Source organism: Salvia miltiorrhiza, chromosome 3 (assembly GCF_028751815.1).
Source record: "Salvia miltiorrhiza cultivar Shanhuang (shh) chromosome 3, IMPLAD_Smil_shh, whole genome shotgun sequence".
Lineage (NCBI taxonomy): Eukaryota > Viridiplantae > Streptophyta > Magnoliopsida > Lamiales > Lamiaceae > Salvia > Salvia miltiorrhiza.
In genome coordinates this window covers 7,616,332-7,635,231 of record NC_080389.1, presented here as the reverse complement: position 1 = coordinate 7,635,231, position 18,900 = coordinate 7,616,332, and the positions used below count along the sequence as shown (strand labels likewise).

Here is an 18,900-nt window from a genome sequence, read left to right as displayed (position 1 = left end):
AGTCCTCGAAATTTTGGAGTGAAGGTTAGTTAGACACTTGTCGCTATTTACACTGATTATATAAGGTTTGTCGATAAAAAAAAAAGGTTTGACTCGTTTAATTCAATTTGTTGCGGCAACGTAGACACGTGTTCCTATTCTTGCATTGATTAGATCAAGGCAAATATTAAAATAATCGTTTTTCTTAATTAAAATTTATTTACGACCACAAAATTAGTACTCCCTCCGTCCACCAAAGATATGCCACAATTTCTTTTTTCATCCGTTCACAAAAAATATGTCACATCCATTTTAGTAGTAGGGTTCACACCATTCCACTCACTTTTTCATCCGTTCACAAAAAATATGCCACATCCATTTTAGTAGTAGGGTTCACATCATTCCACTCACATTTAAAGTGGGACCTTTACTCCACTACCAACTTCACTCACATTTTATTAAAACACGTGCCGAAAGTAAAGTGACATATCTTTGGTGGACGAAGGGAGTATTAAATATAACCACTACTACCATGATACCTTTTTTTATTTTATTTTAAAATTCATCAATCGCTTTAAAAATCTCGTGACTTAATCTGAAAAGTAAAATCAAATAAAAAAAATATTAAAAACCATCACCACTCCCCTACTGTCGCCTCCCCCAACCCAATCCCTCTTTTTTCGCCTGCTCAGACTTCTCGCCCGGGGCGACTTGATTATCCACCGCCGAAATCAAACGTCTACATCATTAATTTTCACAATGTATATGATGCATGGACCTATTCTAAGACGGTGGCGGTGGTTACTAGAATCCGCAACTTCAACAAAGATGAAGAAATTAATGTGTGGAGTGGTGGAAGGGGACAAGGGGTTGAGGAGATCCAGCCGCCGATGGTGGTAAAAAATATGAGGAAGTGACGAATGTGGCGTCAATTGTTGCCGGAATATGCAGTTTCGACAGAAAAAATCAGAAGAAGAAATTGGAGGGGATTGGGGAGTGGGGGTTGGAATATTGTTATGTTTTTCTTTTCAGTTTTGTTAATATTTTTTCTTTAAATTTAATTTTTTTAATCATAATTTCATTAAGGGAGAAGTAGTCTATTTGCATAAAAAATAATTAGATTTAATATATTTTTACTTTGATGGCTAACATTAACTTTTTAGTAAGTAAAATGGTTATTTAGGACTACCAACACTTAGAGATCTAAGTGTTCCAAATAGCTTACATAACTCATTATTTACACCATATGTTATATGTCATTGTGGGAAGATAAACACTACTCGATTTCAACTTTACTCAAATTTGACAAGCATACATAATAAATGAACAAGAATAAACATACGCAAAGAGCAGAATCAATAGCAGCTGCGGATAGATTTTTTTTTTTTTTAAAAAAGAATAAAAAGAAAAATGACATTTCGACGAGCTCAAATGGGCGAAATTCTTAGAATGAGATTTACGACGGAAACAACGTTAAATGGTCCTTGTTGTAGCAGCTTTCATCCAAGCTAAGTTAGGAGATTTCATGGAATGCAGAGTGCTAGTTCTTGATGGAGAGATAAATGCCATAAACTATGGCAACCCCTGTGACAAAACTAAGCATCTTGCCCACTGATATTGTCTTTTTGTCATTTGGTATGGTAAGAAGTTGTTCCACCTGAAATATTCAACATCATAAAGTTTCATCAGATTGATATATTTGGAATCACAACGTTAAACGATCAAATCCCACCGAGTTAGAACAGGGGCATATATTAAAGAAAGCGTGATTTATTCTATGTAGAAAGTGAACATCAATTATAGAATTTTGAAGGGCAAACTAGTCAATGAATGGCAGAAAACCATTACGTCAACAGGTTGTTTCCAGTTCTTCTGGATTCCTGGTACATGGCCCATTCCCACAACAGCTACCACTGATTTATGTTTGCGGGCAACGTCTAGTATCTTGGCTGACATATATCTATATGCAACAAACATAGAAAGAAAACAATCAAATATGAAATATTACAATGATCTGAAGCTCATATGAAGAATTAGAATGAAATTCGGAGACAAATCAGAACACAAACAGGTCGCGCTCATGGACATATATTTCATTCCAAATAGGATAGTTGTTGGCTATCTCTTGATTATGTTGATGGATCGCATGAGCATCATACTTTGGCTCGCTCAACTACATAAAGGAAGTAACATCATTAAAATTGACCACCCCACATATATTATCTGCAAGTGTTAAGGTAAATAAGAATTACCTTGTCGAAAATATCCTTTGGTAATGAAATTTTAAGTCCTTTAGTAACTGTGGCGAGATATTGCCAAATAGATGTCTTGGCAATATACCTATGATCTGTAATCTACCAAAAAAGAAAAAAATAGAGGAACTGGTAAGCTTGAGGATTTGGGTGTACAGACATGTGGAGGGCTCCAGATAGATCCAACAAGAAGAGCTCAAAAACAATATCACTAAAATATTATTGAACGAAAAATGCAAAAGTATTAGTCTGACTATGAAGGAATAAGCTAGCAAACATGCCCCAATTGGTCTCATGTTACTTAAAAACAAGAAGAAAAGTAGCTCACATCTTGTGGTCGATCACCAAGTATAACCTTGGCACCATATTTCTTGGCTTCCTCATTTGCTGCCCGGAAATCTCCACAGAGACGTATAATTTTAAATAGATCACACTAGATAAAAGTCAAATGAGTATCATTTTGCGAAGTTAATTTGGAATATGTTGAAGACGCCAAAAAGATGTTTCTATAGTAAGTTTAGCATAAATAGAATCATACCTTACAAATATACCAATAGTTAAGGATCCAAAGAAGTTTTTTATTTTTCTTCCACAATTCCACCATTTCTCTCATGGTTGGAGCCTGCAAAAATAAGGCCACCATTTCCACTAAATTCAGTTGATTCTACATAATCTGAAAACAAATACAAATACAAGCCAACCTTCGTTTTTTCCGTGAGAATAGATGCGCGAATAGAGCACAATTCTAGGAAAACAATCTGAAAGCATATAAATGCTACATTAAATCGAGAATAACAGATCACAAAAACTAAGAGTAACAGCCAATGTGGCTTCTAATTTGAAAAGAAAACCACCTCTGGTTTCAAGAATTGCATCGCAGCCCTAACTTCTTGCCAAGATCTCTGAAAATAAAGAATAATTAACTTAAGCTATTGTAATTCAGTAAAATTGACATAAACAGTAAATTACCGGACAATCGTGACTGGATCCGACCAAATAAACATTGCAAACGCCTCCGTCTGCAGATGAATCGCAAGTGAGCATCACCACACTCCTCGAGAGCTCCGTCGGCTTTTCCCCCCTTTTCCTCGCAAAAGTATTGCGGCTGTCACTAATTCCAGCTGTCACTGCTGGAGAGGAGTGACCGATACTTGTTCTGAGCAACCGTTTCGGATATACGGCGGCGGCGGCGGAGATGTGATTGGCGGAATTGAGACGGCTTAATCCGTACATCTTTTGGCTACTTCTGAATTTGGGCGAAATTTTGGTATGAGACTTGGCGATATTTTAGAATGCGAAGTGAAGTTCGTAGTGAAGTTCACACCCGTCTCACTATTTATGCGTTTTGAATCATTCAATTTGTTGTGCTCCTATTTTTCGCTTTCATTTAGATCTAAATGTTAGGCATATATATTTCCTCAAAAAAAAAAAGTGTTAGGCATATGTCCAGATCGAGCATCGAGCCGTATGAACAGCTGGAAGTAAGATAGCAGCTAAGACCATTTCTTCCGCCGTACTCCCTCCCTTCCATTGGTCTTATCTCATATTTCTTTTTTATTTGTTTCATTAATCTTGTCTCATTTTTATAAATACTATTCTTATTTTATCATTTTATCACTTTCTCTTTTCTACTTTATCACATTTTCTCTCCTACTTTATCAACACTATTAATATTCTCCTTAATAACCGTGGCGAAACCCAATGGGACAAGCCCAATGGGACGCAGGGAATATTAACTATAGTAAATATTCCAAGTCATATACGCATATTACACATTTTTTTCTAATTTTTTTTTATCTTCCTCTTTTTCTTGTTGTTCGTTTGGACACGTTCAACACATAAAGATATTTTATACTCGTCCTCCAAAAATAGTCCTAATTTTTTTAGGGTGTCCATAAAAAGAGGCAATCTTATGTACAACTAATTGCACGGTGCAATCGGGTCAAATCTGACCCAGTTCAAAATCATATATATGCTAAGTTTGCGCCTCATTTACAATATGAATAGTTAGCGCAAGTGGCAATGGTGGGGGCTCGAAGGCCGAAGCCTCTTGCCAGCACATTTCCTCTCTTTTCACTTGCTTTCTTTCCTTTTTTTTCTTCTTTTTTTTACGTTTTTTTTCTTCTTGTTTTTTCATTTTTTTTCTTTTTTTTTTCATTTTACTTTTCAGTAAATGACACTTTTAATATATCTAAAAATAACATTATTTTTCTTATTAAACGACACTTTTAATATATCTAAAAATGACACTATTTTTCTTAATAAATTATACAATCTACATTAACAAATGATAATATTATATTTATATTTGAATGATATTTTTAATATATCTAAATAATATTATTTTTCTTACACAATAACAGTATTGACATTATAATCTTCCCCCTAAAAAAATGATACAATAAAATTTCAAATAACACTTTTGACATTTTAAATGACACTACTCCGACATGTAAATGACACTTTAACATTTCAAATGACACTATAAGATTTCGAATGACACTTTAACATTTCTAAAGATGAGTAGTTGATATTTGTTCTGAGCAGAGATGTGATTGGCCGAATTGAGACGGTTTAATCTGTACATCTTTTGGCTACTTCTGATTTTGGGCGAAATTTTGGAGTGAAGTTTAGACACGTGGCGCTATTTATACTGCATATATAAGGTTTAAATTTGACTCATTCAATTCAATTGAGCGTCGGAGGCTCTATGGTCGAAACGCCCTTCCGGTGCTCAACCTAGGGCTCTTACATTTGATTGAGCTGATTCATCAAGGTTTACACTTGACATGACTGTAGTGTCTAGGTTGATAGAGTTGAAAACTCATTTTTTTTTCTTTTATTATTTTGTCTTTGATTGAATGCTATCAGTCTTAATTTTTTTTTTTATAATTTCTTTTCTTGTAAATTTTGTTCATTAGACCCGATTCAAAGAGAGGAGCATAGTATCATCCACGTCAATGATTAAATTGACATTATTATTGTAGACTTGTAGTATCTAAACTTTTATAATAGACTTTTCATACAAGACTGACGTTTTTCTTACCATAAAGCTAAATTTGGTTTTGACTTATTTGAATATTGGGTCCATCACCGTGGTACAAAGGCTCTACGAACATATTGACGAACATTAGTATGTTCATTAATATTTTCTACGAACACTACATTGTCGATATGCAGATCTGCAGATCCGGCGGCGGCGCTGCGACGGAGGGGTTCTCGAGGCTGTGTTGCCCCGGCGTCGCCAAGGAGCGGCCGACGAAGACGGCGATGGTGAAGAGGGAGTTCACGTTCACCAGGGCGGTCACATAGACGCTCGTGGTGGCGACCGCTGCGCCGCCGTCGGATCTGCAGATGCATATGGACAATGTAGTGTTCGTAGAAAATACTAATGAACATACTAATGTTCGTAGAAAAATAAATGAACATACTAATGTTCGTAGAAAAATAAATGAACATACCAATGTTCACCTGTTATGTTCATTGACGGATCAGGTCCCAGAATGGTAAGAAAGAAATTTTCGGGATTTGTTCAACGTGATCCTAGATTTCAGTGGATTTGAGTGGACATATTTGCCCTTTTCGAATTAAATAAATGTAATAAACCAATATTTAATTACATAAAAAATCAAATCAGGAAATTATATGAACCGTTGATTGGAATGAGATGAATGGCATTGATTTAGTCTTTATTATTTATTTATGAGAGTGGTCTCCATTGAATGCAACCATATATATATACATACATACATATATATATATATATATATATATATATATATATAGAGAGAGAGAGAGAGAGAGAGAGAGAGAGAGAGAGTCCTGTGAGAATGACATTTTATTGTGACACCTAAGAACTAATCCTAGCCATTCATTTTTGTAATCTATGGCTGGCATAACAATACACAATCAGCCTCTGGATGATAGAATTAAAGGGCAATGTTGTATTTATTCAATTATCACCATCCGTTACTTTCCTTATCTCATGCAAAATAATATATCTTAATTATGGTATTTTAGATTTGACCAAACTTATATTTGATTACCCCACTTACTTACGATTTTGGAGATTACATATCTTTGTGATCTTATCTTTTATTCATCAATCGCCGATTTGCCAAAAGATTTCGAAGTCATTTACTTATTCAATACCAACATGCATTCTTTTTATTCGCACGAAAACCGTATTTGAACAATGTGTTTACTACTGAACTATATATTTAGTTGCCAAAATTCATGTGAACAATCCCCAATTCATTTGAACAAACCATATTCATGTGAACAAATATATTCATATGAACATCGTAACCAGGCGCCAAAATTCATGTGAACAAACCACAATCACGTGAACAACATACGCTTAAGATTCAAGTGAACAAAAAAGTGTATGCACACCCCTTATTCAGATGATCAAACAAAAATACCGCATGTTATTCAATTGCACATATATTAAAATGAACAATCGCCGGAGCTTGGCCGATCTGGATGATAGAATGAACAGCTTCTTCTTCCTCGATAATGGCGACTAAAAGAGAAGAAGGTGAAAGTGTAAAATTGCGGTGAAAAGGCACAATATTAATTTACCCAATGAATTCTCACCCTAGTCCACGCACTAATTAAGGGATCTCTAAGATCTTTCTTTTTTTATTCTCAAACATAATTACCAATTAACCCCCTATTCATATAAATCGGCAACTTAAATATTGGGTTGTAATATAATTTTTAATTATCCTCAATTAATGGGAACCATTGGATTAAGAATGATCAATGGTTTATGATTGTTCTTAGGTGTCACATAATCTTAAATTTTCACTAGATACCAACCACACACACACATATATATATATATATATATATATATATATATAATCATTCTATTCTAATTTTTCTCAGTTCTCATTAATTCTTATTTTTTTTCAAATCTCTGATCAATCTCCATCTCTATTCAAACTCTATTCATTAAAAAAATTCATATAAACATTTATACATAGATTGATATGATAAATATAATTTATATTTGCTATCACAATTAATAACAACTAAAATTTCGTAATTAATAAGAATGACATACAATGTAACACCGTCATTTTCATAAACTTTACTATTTAAAAATTTAGAGAACAAAGATATAAAAATTAAAATTTTTTGAATTTCCAAAAGTTTAAACTAATTTAAAAATCATCTTGCCAAAACTAAAGTTATAACATGGAATAAAATAATAAACTAAAATGTATAAGTTCAACTTAAATTTCTATGGAAGTACATAATCTCTAGTCACATATGCAATCAAATCACGTTATCATAACATGTAATACTTGCAAACATGCGCCAAGGGGTAGAGATCTGAGCTCCTTGACGAAACGTAAATGTATCTTGAGTCAATAGGGTAGAGACCTAAGCCCCATGACCGATTGTGAACTTATAACATGAATCAATGGGATAGAGACCTGCAGAGCCCTATGATTAAATTTTAATCGTAGCTTAAATCAATGAGGTAGAGACCTGAGCCTCATGACTTAATCATAATCATAAAAAGAGATGCACGGAAACATGTAATCAAACATGAACATAGAAATATATATATATATATATATATATATATATATATATAGGAATTGGTTCAATTGAGATTTATATATATTTTGAGATTTTGAGATAAATGAACATATAAGTACATTTTGATGAACTTGTCAATTAATTTTTATGAACGCGCGTTGGTCTAGGGTTCAATCCCTATAAGTGGCGTGTTTTTTAAATAAATTAAATAGATTCATATGTTCATCAGTTATATTGGTTATGTTCAAAGAATTTATTGATATGTTCATTTATCTCAAAATCTCAAAATATTTAAAATCTCAATATAAGCTAACCCTATATATATATATATATATATATATATATAACAATATAAATAAGCGTAAAATTCCTCACCTTAAAGTCGAGACTAATATATCAAATCCGGAATGAAGGTGTTAATCGCAACGCACCTAATTCAATAAATACAACTCTTAAATAAAAATTCCTACAATAACTTAAACTAAAAAATACGTACTCTACTGTTATGGTTTGAATAGTAAACTAAAAAAAATCATAACTCAATACACTAATATATATATATATATATATATATATATATATATATATATTATTTTTAAATGCAACAAAAACTATATTGTATACAATAAGAGAGAAAATAGAGAAAAATATTTTATTTTTAAATTTATAACCTGTATAAGTTTCTTATTTTAGATATATTTTTTACATGTATCAAATTAAAACTTTTGTCACTATCTTTAATTTGATAGGTACATTAAATGTTTTATCATTAATAAAAACAGAGATTAAAAGAGAAAAAGAAAATTCTTCTATTTAGGAAAAAATTTCATGTTCGAGTTCAAAATTTCATATCCAGAAAGAATTGTTATTCAAATATAAAACTAAGTAAAAATAATTATAAAAGTGATTAAATAAAGGATATTTCAAATAAAAAAAAATAAAAAAAATCACGCAAATTTCATGTATAGATTAGTTTAAACAATCTCATCTTATTCCAACTAAAACCCTCGCCGCCTCTTCACATAATATAATCTCAAATCCTCGAGAGATCGAAACGCCAGCAATGGAGACCAAAAACAATCTCCGATCTCACCATCTCCCCCAAGAAATCACCGAAGAAATACTGTCAAGACTCCCGGTGAAATCACTCCTCAGATTCAGGTGCGTTTCGAAACCATGGCACTCTTTAATCGACAGCAAACGATTCATCAAAACCCATCTTCAAAATTCGTCGAGAAACCCTAGTTTAGCCCGCCACAAGGTTTTGTTTTTCAGTGGAGCAAAACTGTGGCAACGATCTGTGTACGGTAGCTCAGATACTAAATCTTTAGAACTAGAATTCCGAGGCCGTTTTAACTCTATTGTAGGTTGCTGCAATGGGCTGGTTTGTCTTCTACTGAATGAACAGTTTGTGTTGTGGAACCCATCCGCCAGAATCTCCAAGAAACTGCCTCACCCTCAGCCTCCTCACGTAGGCGGTGAGACAGGTTACAGATGTTACACCGGTTATGGGTTCGGTTGGGATGAATCGAGTGACGATCACAAGGTATTTGCAACTGGCGTCAGGAACATGTGCATGATATATAGTTTGAAGAGTGATTCATGGAAGGAAGTGAATGGAGATTTGTGGAAGAGCTGTGCTAATCATATGGGGGAGTTTGCGAGTGGGAATCTTCACTGGGAGAGCAGGAATGAAGGGGAGATGGTTAGTTTCGACTTGAAGAGAGAGGTGTTCGAGGTGGTGGAGCTGCCCGAGCCGTGTATAGGGGTGATTGGGGAACGCCTTGCGGTGTACGAGCGGTGTAGGAGTCTGCGTTGCGTGGATATTTGGATGATGAAGGAATATGGGGTGAAGGAATCTTGGGAGAAAGTGGTGATTCTTGATCTTATGAGTCGTCTGTTATTGACGGGTGTAGAAATGCGGACAGAGTAACAACGTAAATGTGAGAACCGAGGCAAGAGTTAGACTCTTTCTCCGTAAGACAAAATTGCCCCGCACAGTACACACGGTTCGATGGCAAATGTCCCCAAGATACAACGGTTTGAATGAGTACGAGACCTTGTACTAGGAACTCGAACTTCCGGCGAACTACTAAATACTCGGGACTTGAGTATGAACTAGAAGGGAGATAATGAGTAAAATTAATTATCTGAATTAATTTTGGTGTGTCTAATCTCATTCTGCAGGGCTGTATTTATAGGAGAAGGAAGGGTGCGACGAAGAGGTGTCTGCCAGGAGGTGGCTGTTCGAACCAGCCAATGGTCCGAACCATCGCACTGGTTCGGTCAAAGGGGTGCGAGCCAAACCGCCCCCACCTCACCAGCCTGATCCAACCGCTGCCACGTCAGCAACCTCATCCACCCGGATTCCTTATCTGCCACGCGGTGCCACGTCACCGAGCCACATGGTCCATGTCACTGCCACGTCACACGAGCCACCGTTTCAGTTGTCAAAACTAAAGGCTCCTCAAAGCTCCTCGCGACGACGTCGCGAACGAGCTAAGTGCAAAGTGCGCCTACAAAGCGCCCATTGCGACAAGTGCGACGTGCACGTGCTCGGCCTCGGCCTCGGACTCGGACTCGGAAGGTGCTTCGCACCTTCCTCGTAGGAATTGAGCTTTAGCCTTAAAAGGCTAAGTCAAAACCCACTTGGGTGCACCATAGGTCCACCATAGAGGAGCACACTTGATTGTTCCTTTATGGTGGAGAGCACTTTATAAATAGCTTTCAACTTCTTTATTTTTCCAATGTGGGATGACACTCCACATTTCCATCTTCAATGGCTATCTTTGGGCATTAATTACTCATTCAATTCTTAATAGATTTGAACAAGTAAATATACCAAATTAATCTACTCAAAATGTAGATTCCAAATATACCATTTAATTCCATTAATTACAAAGTAATTATGGACTAATAAAGCCATTTATTCCAACAATCCCCCACATGAATGATGATTAATGCAAATGCAAAAAACTAAGTCCCGACGATCCATTATTGCATTAGGATAGGTAGTTGTTAGCTTTGAACCTTCCTTAGTGTAATGCCATCGGATTTACTCGTTGCTCGGTGAACATGATGTCTTGAACCGGTCAACTTTGGTGTAAACCTAGTCAACAACATACACACAATAATAGATCTAATATCTTTCGTTCTCACGTTGTGTCCATTTCGGCCTTGGACCATTTCTTGGATTCACAAGTGTTTATTGATAATTTGAAGCGGCCCCACTTCTTCACTTGTATAGGTGATCTCCTATAAAGAGTATCCTGCCATACTCCACCTAATAAGGCTATAGGAATCATTAAAAGCTTTTGATGGCTTACCCTTTACCACAAGCTGCAGGCTTTGCACTTGAGCAGCTATGAGAATGGATTTTGAAAGTTTCAAGTGCTCAACTTGAATTTCCATAATTTAGTTGTCTCATTGAACCATGTTCTTGGGATCTCCAGTCATCATGGTTGAGTTACCACTATGAATGTTCTTAACGTGTGGATTTTAATCCCATTCCCCTTACTGCGTTATACAATTGATCACGATTAATACCTTTAGTAAACGGATCCGCAATATTGTCTTTTGACTTTACATAGTCAATGCACATTATTCCTGTAGTGATCAATTGTCTAACGGTATTATGTCTTCGACGAATGTGTCGAGATTTACCGTTATACAAACTATTCTTTGCTCTCCCTATGGCAGCCATGCTATCGCAATGTATCATAACAGGAGGCAAAGGTTTTTCCCAACATGGAATATCTTCTAAGAAGTTTCTTAACCATTCGGCTTCTTCACCGGCTTTGTCTAAAGCAATAAATTCTGATTCCATTGTAGATCGGGCTATACATGTTTGCTTAGAAGATTTCCAAGATATTGCTCCTCCACCAATGGTAAATACGAACCCACTTGTGGATTTAGAGTCTTTAGTGTCGGATATCCAATTGGCATCACAATATCCTTCCAAAACTGCGGGATATCTCGAATAGTGTATACTATGAGAGATTGTGTGCTTTAAGTATCTCAACACTCTTGTCAATGCGGTCCAATGATCCTTTCCAGGATTACTTGTAAACCGACTTAATTTACTAATCGAATATGCTATATCTGGCCTTGTACAATTTGACAAGTACATTAGGCTTCCAATAACTCTAGCATATTCTGATTGTGATACGGGTTCTCCTCGATTTTTGGCTAAGTGTATACTTAGGTCAACAGGCGTTTTAGCCGGAGGTAGATCAAAAGCTTTGAATTTCTTAAGTACATTCTCAACATAGTGAGATTGTGATAAGACTATTCCCTCGGGTGTTCTAAGGATTTTAATTCCTAGAATCACGTCAGCTAATCCCATATCTTTCATGTCAAAGTTCCTCTTTAACATCTCCTTGGTTTCTACGATGATTTTGTTATTGCTACCCATAATTAGCATATCATCAACGTAGAGACAAACAATGACAAAATTGTCGGATGTTCCTTTAATGTATACACATTTATCACATTCATTGATTTTGAATCCGTTTGCCATCATTGCTTGGTCAAATTTCTCATGCCACTGTTTGGGAGCTTGTTTGAGTCCATACAAAGACTTTACAAGTTTACAAACTTTCTTTTCTTGACCGGGAATCACAAACCCTTCGGGTTGTTCCATATATATCTCATCTTCTAAATCTCCATTTAGAAATGCTGTTTTTACATCCATTTGGTGTATCTCAAGATTATATAATGCTGCTATAGCAAGTAGCATTCTAATGGATGTAATTCTAGTGACTGGAGAGTATGTATCAAAGTAATCATACCCTTCCTTTTGTTTGTAGCCTTTAACTACCAAACGTGCTTTATACTTATCAATAGATCCATCGGCTTTATATTTCTTCTTAAGAATCCACTTGCAACCCAAAGGTTTATTTCCCGGAGGAAGATCAACAATAAGCCAAGTGTGATTGGATAAGATTGACTCGATTTCACTATTGATAGCTTCACGCCATAGATCGGCATCAGGACCAGACAATGCTTCCTTGATTGTCTTTGGTTCATCTTCTAAAGTATAAACTACGAAATCCGGACCAAAGGTTTTCGCAGTTTTTGTTCGCTTTCCGCGTCTTGGTTGCGGTGTTGGTTCACGTGTTGGTCCATTATCCTTAAGCGAAATTTCATCATAAGTTCTCTTTTTCAAACTTATATCATTCTTCTCTTTCTTGGGGAATATATCTTCAAAAAATATGGCATTTCTTGATTCTATAATCATTCCCTCATTCATATCGGGTACTTCCGATTTGTGTACCAAGAATCGGTACGCACTACTATTGTTTGCATATCCTATGAAGATGCAATCAACAGTTTTTGGTCCTATTTTTACTTGTTTGGGTTTTGGTACTTCAGCTTTTGCTAAGCACCCCCACACTTTTGTATATTTATAGGACGGCTTCCTTCCTTTCCATAATTCATATGGAGTTTTTTCTTGTTTCTTTTGGGGTAATTTATTCAAAATTTTATTAGCCGAAAGAATAGCTTCCCCCCACATGTTATGTGATAGGCCTGAGCTTATCAACATAGCATTCATCATTTCTTTCAATGTTCTATTCTTACGTTCTGCAACACCATTTGATTGTGGAGAATAAGGTGCAGTCGTTTGATGAATTATGCCATTTTCACGATAAAATTCCTCAAAAGGTGCAACGTACTCGCCACCTCGATCACTTCGAATCATTTTGATCTTGGTGTTAAGTTGATTCTCAACTTCATTCTTGTATGTTTTGAAAGCTTCGAATGCTTCGTCTTTGCTTCTCAAAAGATACACATAGCAAAATCTTGTGCAATCATCTATAAACGTTATAAAGTAATTCTTTCCACCTCTTGTTTGCACAAGTTTTAAATCACATAGATCGGTGTGAATCAATTCAAGAGGTTTCGTTGATCTTTCCACTGAATGAAAAGGAGATTTTGCCATTTTTGCTTCAACACAAATTTCACATTTTTGGTGTTGATTGAAAGACATCTTTGGCAATAAGTCTAAATTTACTAAACGACGTAGTGTGTTTAGATTTGCATGTCCTAATCTATCATGCCATAAATTAGGAGACTCAACCAAGTAAGTAACTTTTTCCTTTATTGCATTATCACGTACAAGTACAGGGATAGCATTAAGCTTGAAAAGGCCATTATCTAGGTAGCCTTTTCCTATATAGTGACCATTCTTGGTCATTACAACTTTGCCTGCTTCAAATACTAGTCTAAATCCGGCGTTGCACAAAGCGGATCCTGAGATCAAGTTCTTGCGAATGTCGGGAACATGCAACACCTTCTGTAGGGTTATCTTGAGTTCCGACGTCATCTTGAGCACAATGGTTCCAACTCCGATGATAGAGGATGCGGTAGAATTCCCCATATACAGTTTCCTATCGCCGGAGAGAGCTTCATACGAGGAGAACATTGTTTTGTCGGCGCAGATATGCCGGGTAGCACCGGTGTCGATCCACCATCCTTTTGGACTGCCGACCATATTGACCTCGTCTACGACGGCACACAAGTCAAGTTCGCCTAAGTCGAGGGGCACAGACTTTGTCTCCGTCACGTGGGCTTGATGGTGACCATTGTGCTTGTCTTTCTTCGGTTTGCGACAATCTTTTGCCATGTGACCGGGTTTGCCGCAGTTGAAGCAATCTCCTTTGATCCTCTTCTGACCTTTTGAGTCTGGATGTTTGCCTTTGAACTTGCGTTTCTTCTTGTTGCTAGACTCGGCTAGATTTGCTTTTGCCTCCATGGAAGTTTTGTTCGTCTTGTTTTCGGAGATTCTATTGTCCTCTTCGATTCTCAAGCGAACGATCAAGTCTTCAAGTCCCATCTCCTTGCGTTTGTGCTTGAGATAGTTCTTGAAGTCCTTCCAATGTGGTGGTAATTTCTCTATCACCGCGGCCACCTGAAAAGATTCAGACAGTTCCATACCTTCGGCAAGAATGTCGTGCAGGATCAGTTGAAATTCTTGCACTTGCTCCACAACGGTTTTGCTATCAACCATTTTGAAGTCTAGAAAACGACCGACTATGAACTTCTTCAAGCCGGCATCTTCTGCCTTGTACTTCGTCTCCAAGGAGTCCCATAGTTCCTTGGACGTCTTGGCGCTAGAGTAGACATTATAGAGAGTGTTGTCTAGCCCATTCAGAATATAGTTGCGACACAGAAAGTCGCTATGATGCCATGCATCATATGCTATCCGCAGTTGCGAATCAGTCTCGTCTTCCCCCACAGTTGGAGGAGATTCATTCACAAAACGAGCCATATTCAAGGTAGTAAGATAAAACAGCATCTTAGACTGCCAACGTTTAAATTCAGAACCTGCGAATTTTTCCGGCTTTTCGGCAGCAGCAGGTGCTGGAGCATGTGGAACGTTGGTCGGAACTGGTGGAGCATTGTTGTTGGGCGGTGGAACATTGTTGTTTGGTGGTGTCGTCATCTTCTACACGAATTTTGTCTTACGATTGTTATTGACGGGTGTAGAAATGCGGACAGAGTAACAACGTAAATGTGAGAACCGAGGCAAGAGTTAGACTCTTTCTCCGTAAGACAAAATTGCCCCGCACAGTACACACGGTTCGATGGCAAATGTCCCCAAGATACAACGGTTTGAATGAGTACGAGACCTTGTACTAGGAACTCGAACTTCCGGCGAACTACTAAATACTCGGGACTTGAGTATGAACTAGAAGGGAGATAATGAGTAAAATTAATTATCTGAATTAATTTTGGTGTGTCTAATCTCATTCTGCAGGGCTGTATTTATAGGAGAAGGAAGGGTGCGACGAAGAGGTGTCTGCCAGGAGGTGGCTGTTCGAACCAGCCAATGGTCCGAACCATCGCACTGGTTCGGTCAAAGGGGTGCGAGCCAAACCGCCCCCACCTCACCAGCCTGATCCAACCGCTGCCACGTCAGCAACCTCATCCACCCGGATTCCTTATCTGCCACGCGGTGCCACGTCACCGAGCCACATGGTCCATGTCACTGCCACGTCACACGAGCCACCGTTTCAGTTGTCAAAACTAAAGGCTCCTCAAAGCTCCTCGCGACGACGTCGCGAACGAGCTAAGTGCAAAGTGCGCCTACAAAGCGCCCATTGCGACAAGTGCGACGTGCACGTGCTCGGCCTCGTCGCACCTTCCTCGTAGGAATTGAGCTTTAGCCTTAAAAGGCTAAGTCAAAACCCACTTGGGTGCACCATAGGTCCACCATAGAGGAGCACACTTGATTGTTCCTTTATGGTGGAGAGCACTTTATAAATAGCTTTCAACTTCTTTATTTTTCCAATGTGGGATGACACTCCACATTTCCATCTTCAATGGCTATCTTTGGGCATTAATTACTCATTCAATTCTTAATAGATTTGAACAAGTAAATATACCAAATTAATCTACTCAAAATGTAGATTCCAAATATACCATTTAATTCCATTAATTACAAAGTAATTATGGACTAATAAAGCCATTTATTCCAACATCGTCCTCTCTATATTTCTCCGGCCTTGGCTCCGTTTTGGATTGCTAGATTTCTGTTGATCAAGACGTTGAATTTGAAGATTCTTGACAGGAAAGGGATTTTGGATCTGAGTCCGTTGAAATATTCGAATGCCAATGTCTACGTTGAAAGTTTAGTCTCACCACTAGAGGCTCTGTAGGGGGAGAGAGAGAGAGGTAGAGCAATTCGTATGACTTACTTCGATCACTACTTGTTTTTTACTAGAAATTTTGCTCTGCATATTGTCGAATCAATTGTGATCAAATTTGATGTTTATCTGTTTACAATTAATTTTTCAAAATCATATGTTTAGTTTGTTTCAAATAATCCTTACTAAGTGCAGCTATATCAAATACTGGCGAAAGATACAAGACAATTTACTCACAATCAGCAATCCCAAAATGTAAGGTTTCGTCAATTACGGTATTATTTTTTTAACCATCCGTGTGTTGGAAATAACTAGACTTTGGCCTTCTTCAAAAAACCAGTGCAACTCTATTGTATAATCTGTATGTTCAAAAACTCCGATTCAAATTCTGTAAGTCTAATGGAATAAGTACTCCTTTTCACGCTTTATCTTACATACATTTATTTTCAAAATTATAGCCCTAATTTTGATCTCTGCTGACTTGTAGTTTGAATTTATAAATGCTACATATATAATTTGTAATTTTCTTCGTTGTTCATTTAATAGCCTAATCAAAATTTCGACTAATGCATAAGCTTTCCTATCTTCAAAAAACACGCATAAAAAGCAATGAGATGCCGGCAAATAATTTGAAATAATGCTTTTTTAAATGCGAAAAACCAACGAAAATTTTCGTGCAATTAATATTTACTACAAAATTTTCAAAGCTTCATTATTATTATTATTATTATTATTATTATTATTATTATTATTATTATTATTATTATTATTATTATTATATAGTGACAATAATTATAGACAATAATAAAATTTGTCACTGATACATTATTTATGACAACGAATTTTTTTGTCACTGAAAAGCTATTTGTAGTGACATAAATACGATTGTCTCGTATTGTTGCCACTAAAAGCTTTTTTTTTCTTTTTTTTTTTTTCTGTAGTGTTGCCTGCATTTTTTAGTGAGATTTAAAAGTGTAAGATTGCGGCTGAGATTGTAAAAGTTTTTAAAGTTGTAAAATTAGTGGCTGGTTGAGAATCTGTAAATTGCAGCTCATGAGATTGTGAAAGCTTTTAAAGTTGTAAAATACGTGTATCACAAAAAAAAAATGAAATAACAACAGATATCCACGTCAGTTAATTTATGCCACATCAGATTCAATTCAATTTTACCAGAATAGTTATCAGTGTTAAAAATAGAAAAATATGAAAGTTCATGTATTTTAATAAAAAAAAAAGTTCATGTTAAATTTCAAAACTGAAGGAAAGTTGATGTATTTAAACAACAATAACCCAAAACAAGGTTAGGTGCTGCTATGTCTGTGTCTGTGAGTGTACAAACATCAACTTCAGACCCAAACCCACTCCATGATTTCTGCATTCCATCATGAAACGGCACCTGCAAAAATCCCAAGTTGGCCACACCGAACGACTTTGTGTTCTCCGGCGGCATCAGATCCGCCGGGAATTTCTCAGAGACGGGATCGTCGCCGGTGAAATTCCCGGGGCTGAACACGCTGAACACTCTCGAGGGTTACCGCACCCGAACCCCCGTACAAGTTCAAGGTCAGCCCCCTCCCAAATTAATTCCTGGCTTCGCCATTATAGACGGATGAAATATTTTTTAACAAAAATATATTAATTAATCTTTAATAACTTTTTTAAATAATTCATAAAACAAACAAACAAACCTGCTTTCACAATGGCTCCCTCAAACAATTTAAAATAAATTATTACACGATATTATAAAATTGTGTAAATCGAAAAATATGTGTAACAATATATTGTATATTATTATACATTATAAAACATTTTAGTAAAAAATATTACTATTTTCATAATTTTACTTGTATAATTAAAATTTTATTTCATCACAATTAAATTTTCTTTTATTATATCCTCTTGGCTAGAATAGGGTGCGCTGAGCCTTCTAAATATTCTCTTTACGATTCTCCTATTGTGGTTTCCTTTGGAATACTCATTTTCAATTTATTCTAATACTCCTTTTATTATCCCACAGCTTCATTTATAATTATATATAATCATTTTCAATTTCTATATTTTTTGAAGTTTATTTTGAAAAAAACATACTCTCTCTGTCCCATAAATATAATCATTTTTTTTATTCATCTTATAAAATTTATCATTTTTATTTGTGAACAGGACCTCACACATTATGTAAGACACATTATCACTTTTTCTAAAAAGATAGTGAACTTTTTTTTTCACTCAATACATTATCTATCAAACATTTCTTAAAATTTGTGTTATTGGGGATTCCCCAAGTAATACAACTCTCTTACGGGACGAATTATGGCTTTTCGCCCAAGAGGCAAACTGCCATGTTCATCCGTCTTTAACCAAATTATGGTTTGTAAATTCTTATTGATACCCTAATTAGAAATTATATTAAATTCAATTTAAAAATACTAAACACTAACTCACCTATATTAATTAGTACTTGCAAA

General features: G+C 36.1%; 2 protein-coding genes across 3 annotated transcripts; one reads left to right on the top strand and one right to left on the bottom strand.

Moving 5' to 3' along the window:
• Window positions 1–1,244: 1,244 nt before the first annotated feature.
• Window positions 1,245–3,630, bottom strand: LOC131017310 (uncharacterized). Of its 2 annotated transcripts, XM_057946020.1 has the most exons (9): window positions 3,201–3,629; window positions 3,086–3,133; window positions 2,933–2,989; window positions 2,770–2,853; window positions 2,560–2,664; window positions 2,232–2,333; window positions 2,049–2,152; window positions 1,828–1,939; window positions 1,245–1,636 (listed from the first exon to the last, which is right to left on the bottom strand). In XM_057946020.1, exons 1-9 carry the CDS (start codon window positions 3,462–3,464, stop codon window positions 1,520–1,522), a joined length of 993 nt encoding a protein of 330 aa, XP_057802003.1. In that variant the 5' UTR covers window positions 3,465–3,629; the 3' UTR covers window positions 1,245–1,519. The 2 variants fall into 2 exon arrangements, with proteins under 2 accessions (XP_057802003.1, XP_057802004.1); XM_057946021.1 differs by lacking the exon at window positions 3,086–3,133 and having other exon boundaries at window positions 3,201–3,630.
• Window positions 3,631–8,490: 4,860 nt separating this feature from the next.
• Window positions 8,491–9,720, top strand: LOC131018243 (F-box/kelch-repeat protein At3g23880-like). Its single transcript, XM_057946967.1, has one exon. The coding sequence runs from the start codon at window positions 8,851–8,853 to the stop codon at window positions 9,718–9,720; it is 870 nt and encodes a 289-aa protein (XP_057802950.1). The 5' UTR covers window positions 8,491–8,850.
• The last annotated feature ends 9,180 nt before the right edge of the window (window positions 9,721–18,900 follow it).

What these genes read in the sequence shown, in the direction of transcription:
- LOC131017310 (XM_057946020.1), bottom strand. Translation starts at nt 3,464, where the DNA reads ATGTACGGATTAAGCCGTCTCAATTCCGCCAATCACATCTCCGCCGCC. An exon ending in TTCTCACGGAAAAAACGAAG is followed by an intron (nt 2,854 to 2,932) that starts GTTGGCTTGTAT and finishes TTATTTTTGCAG; the next exon opens with GCTCCAACCATGAGAGAAAT. An exon ending in TTGGTGATCGACCACAAGAT is followed by an intron (nt 2,334 to 2,559) that starts GTGAGCTACTTT and finishes CTTTTTTGGTAG; the next exon opens with ATTACAGATCATAGGTATAT.
- LOC131018243 (XM_057946967.1), top strand. Translation starts at nt 8,851, where the DNA reads ATGGAGACCAAAAACAATCTCCGATCTCACCATCTCCCCCAAGAAATC.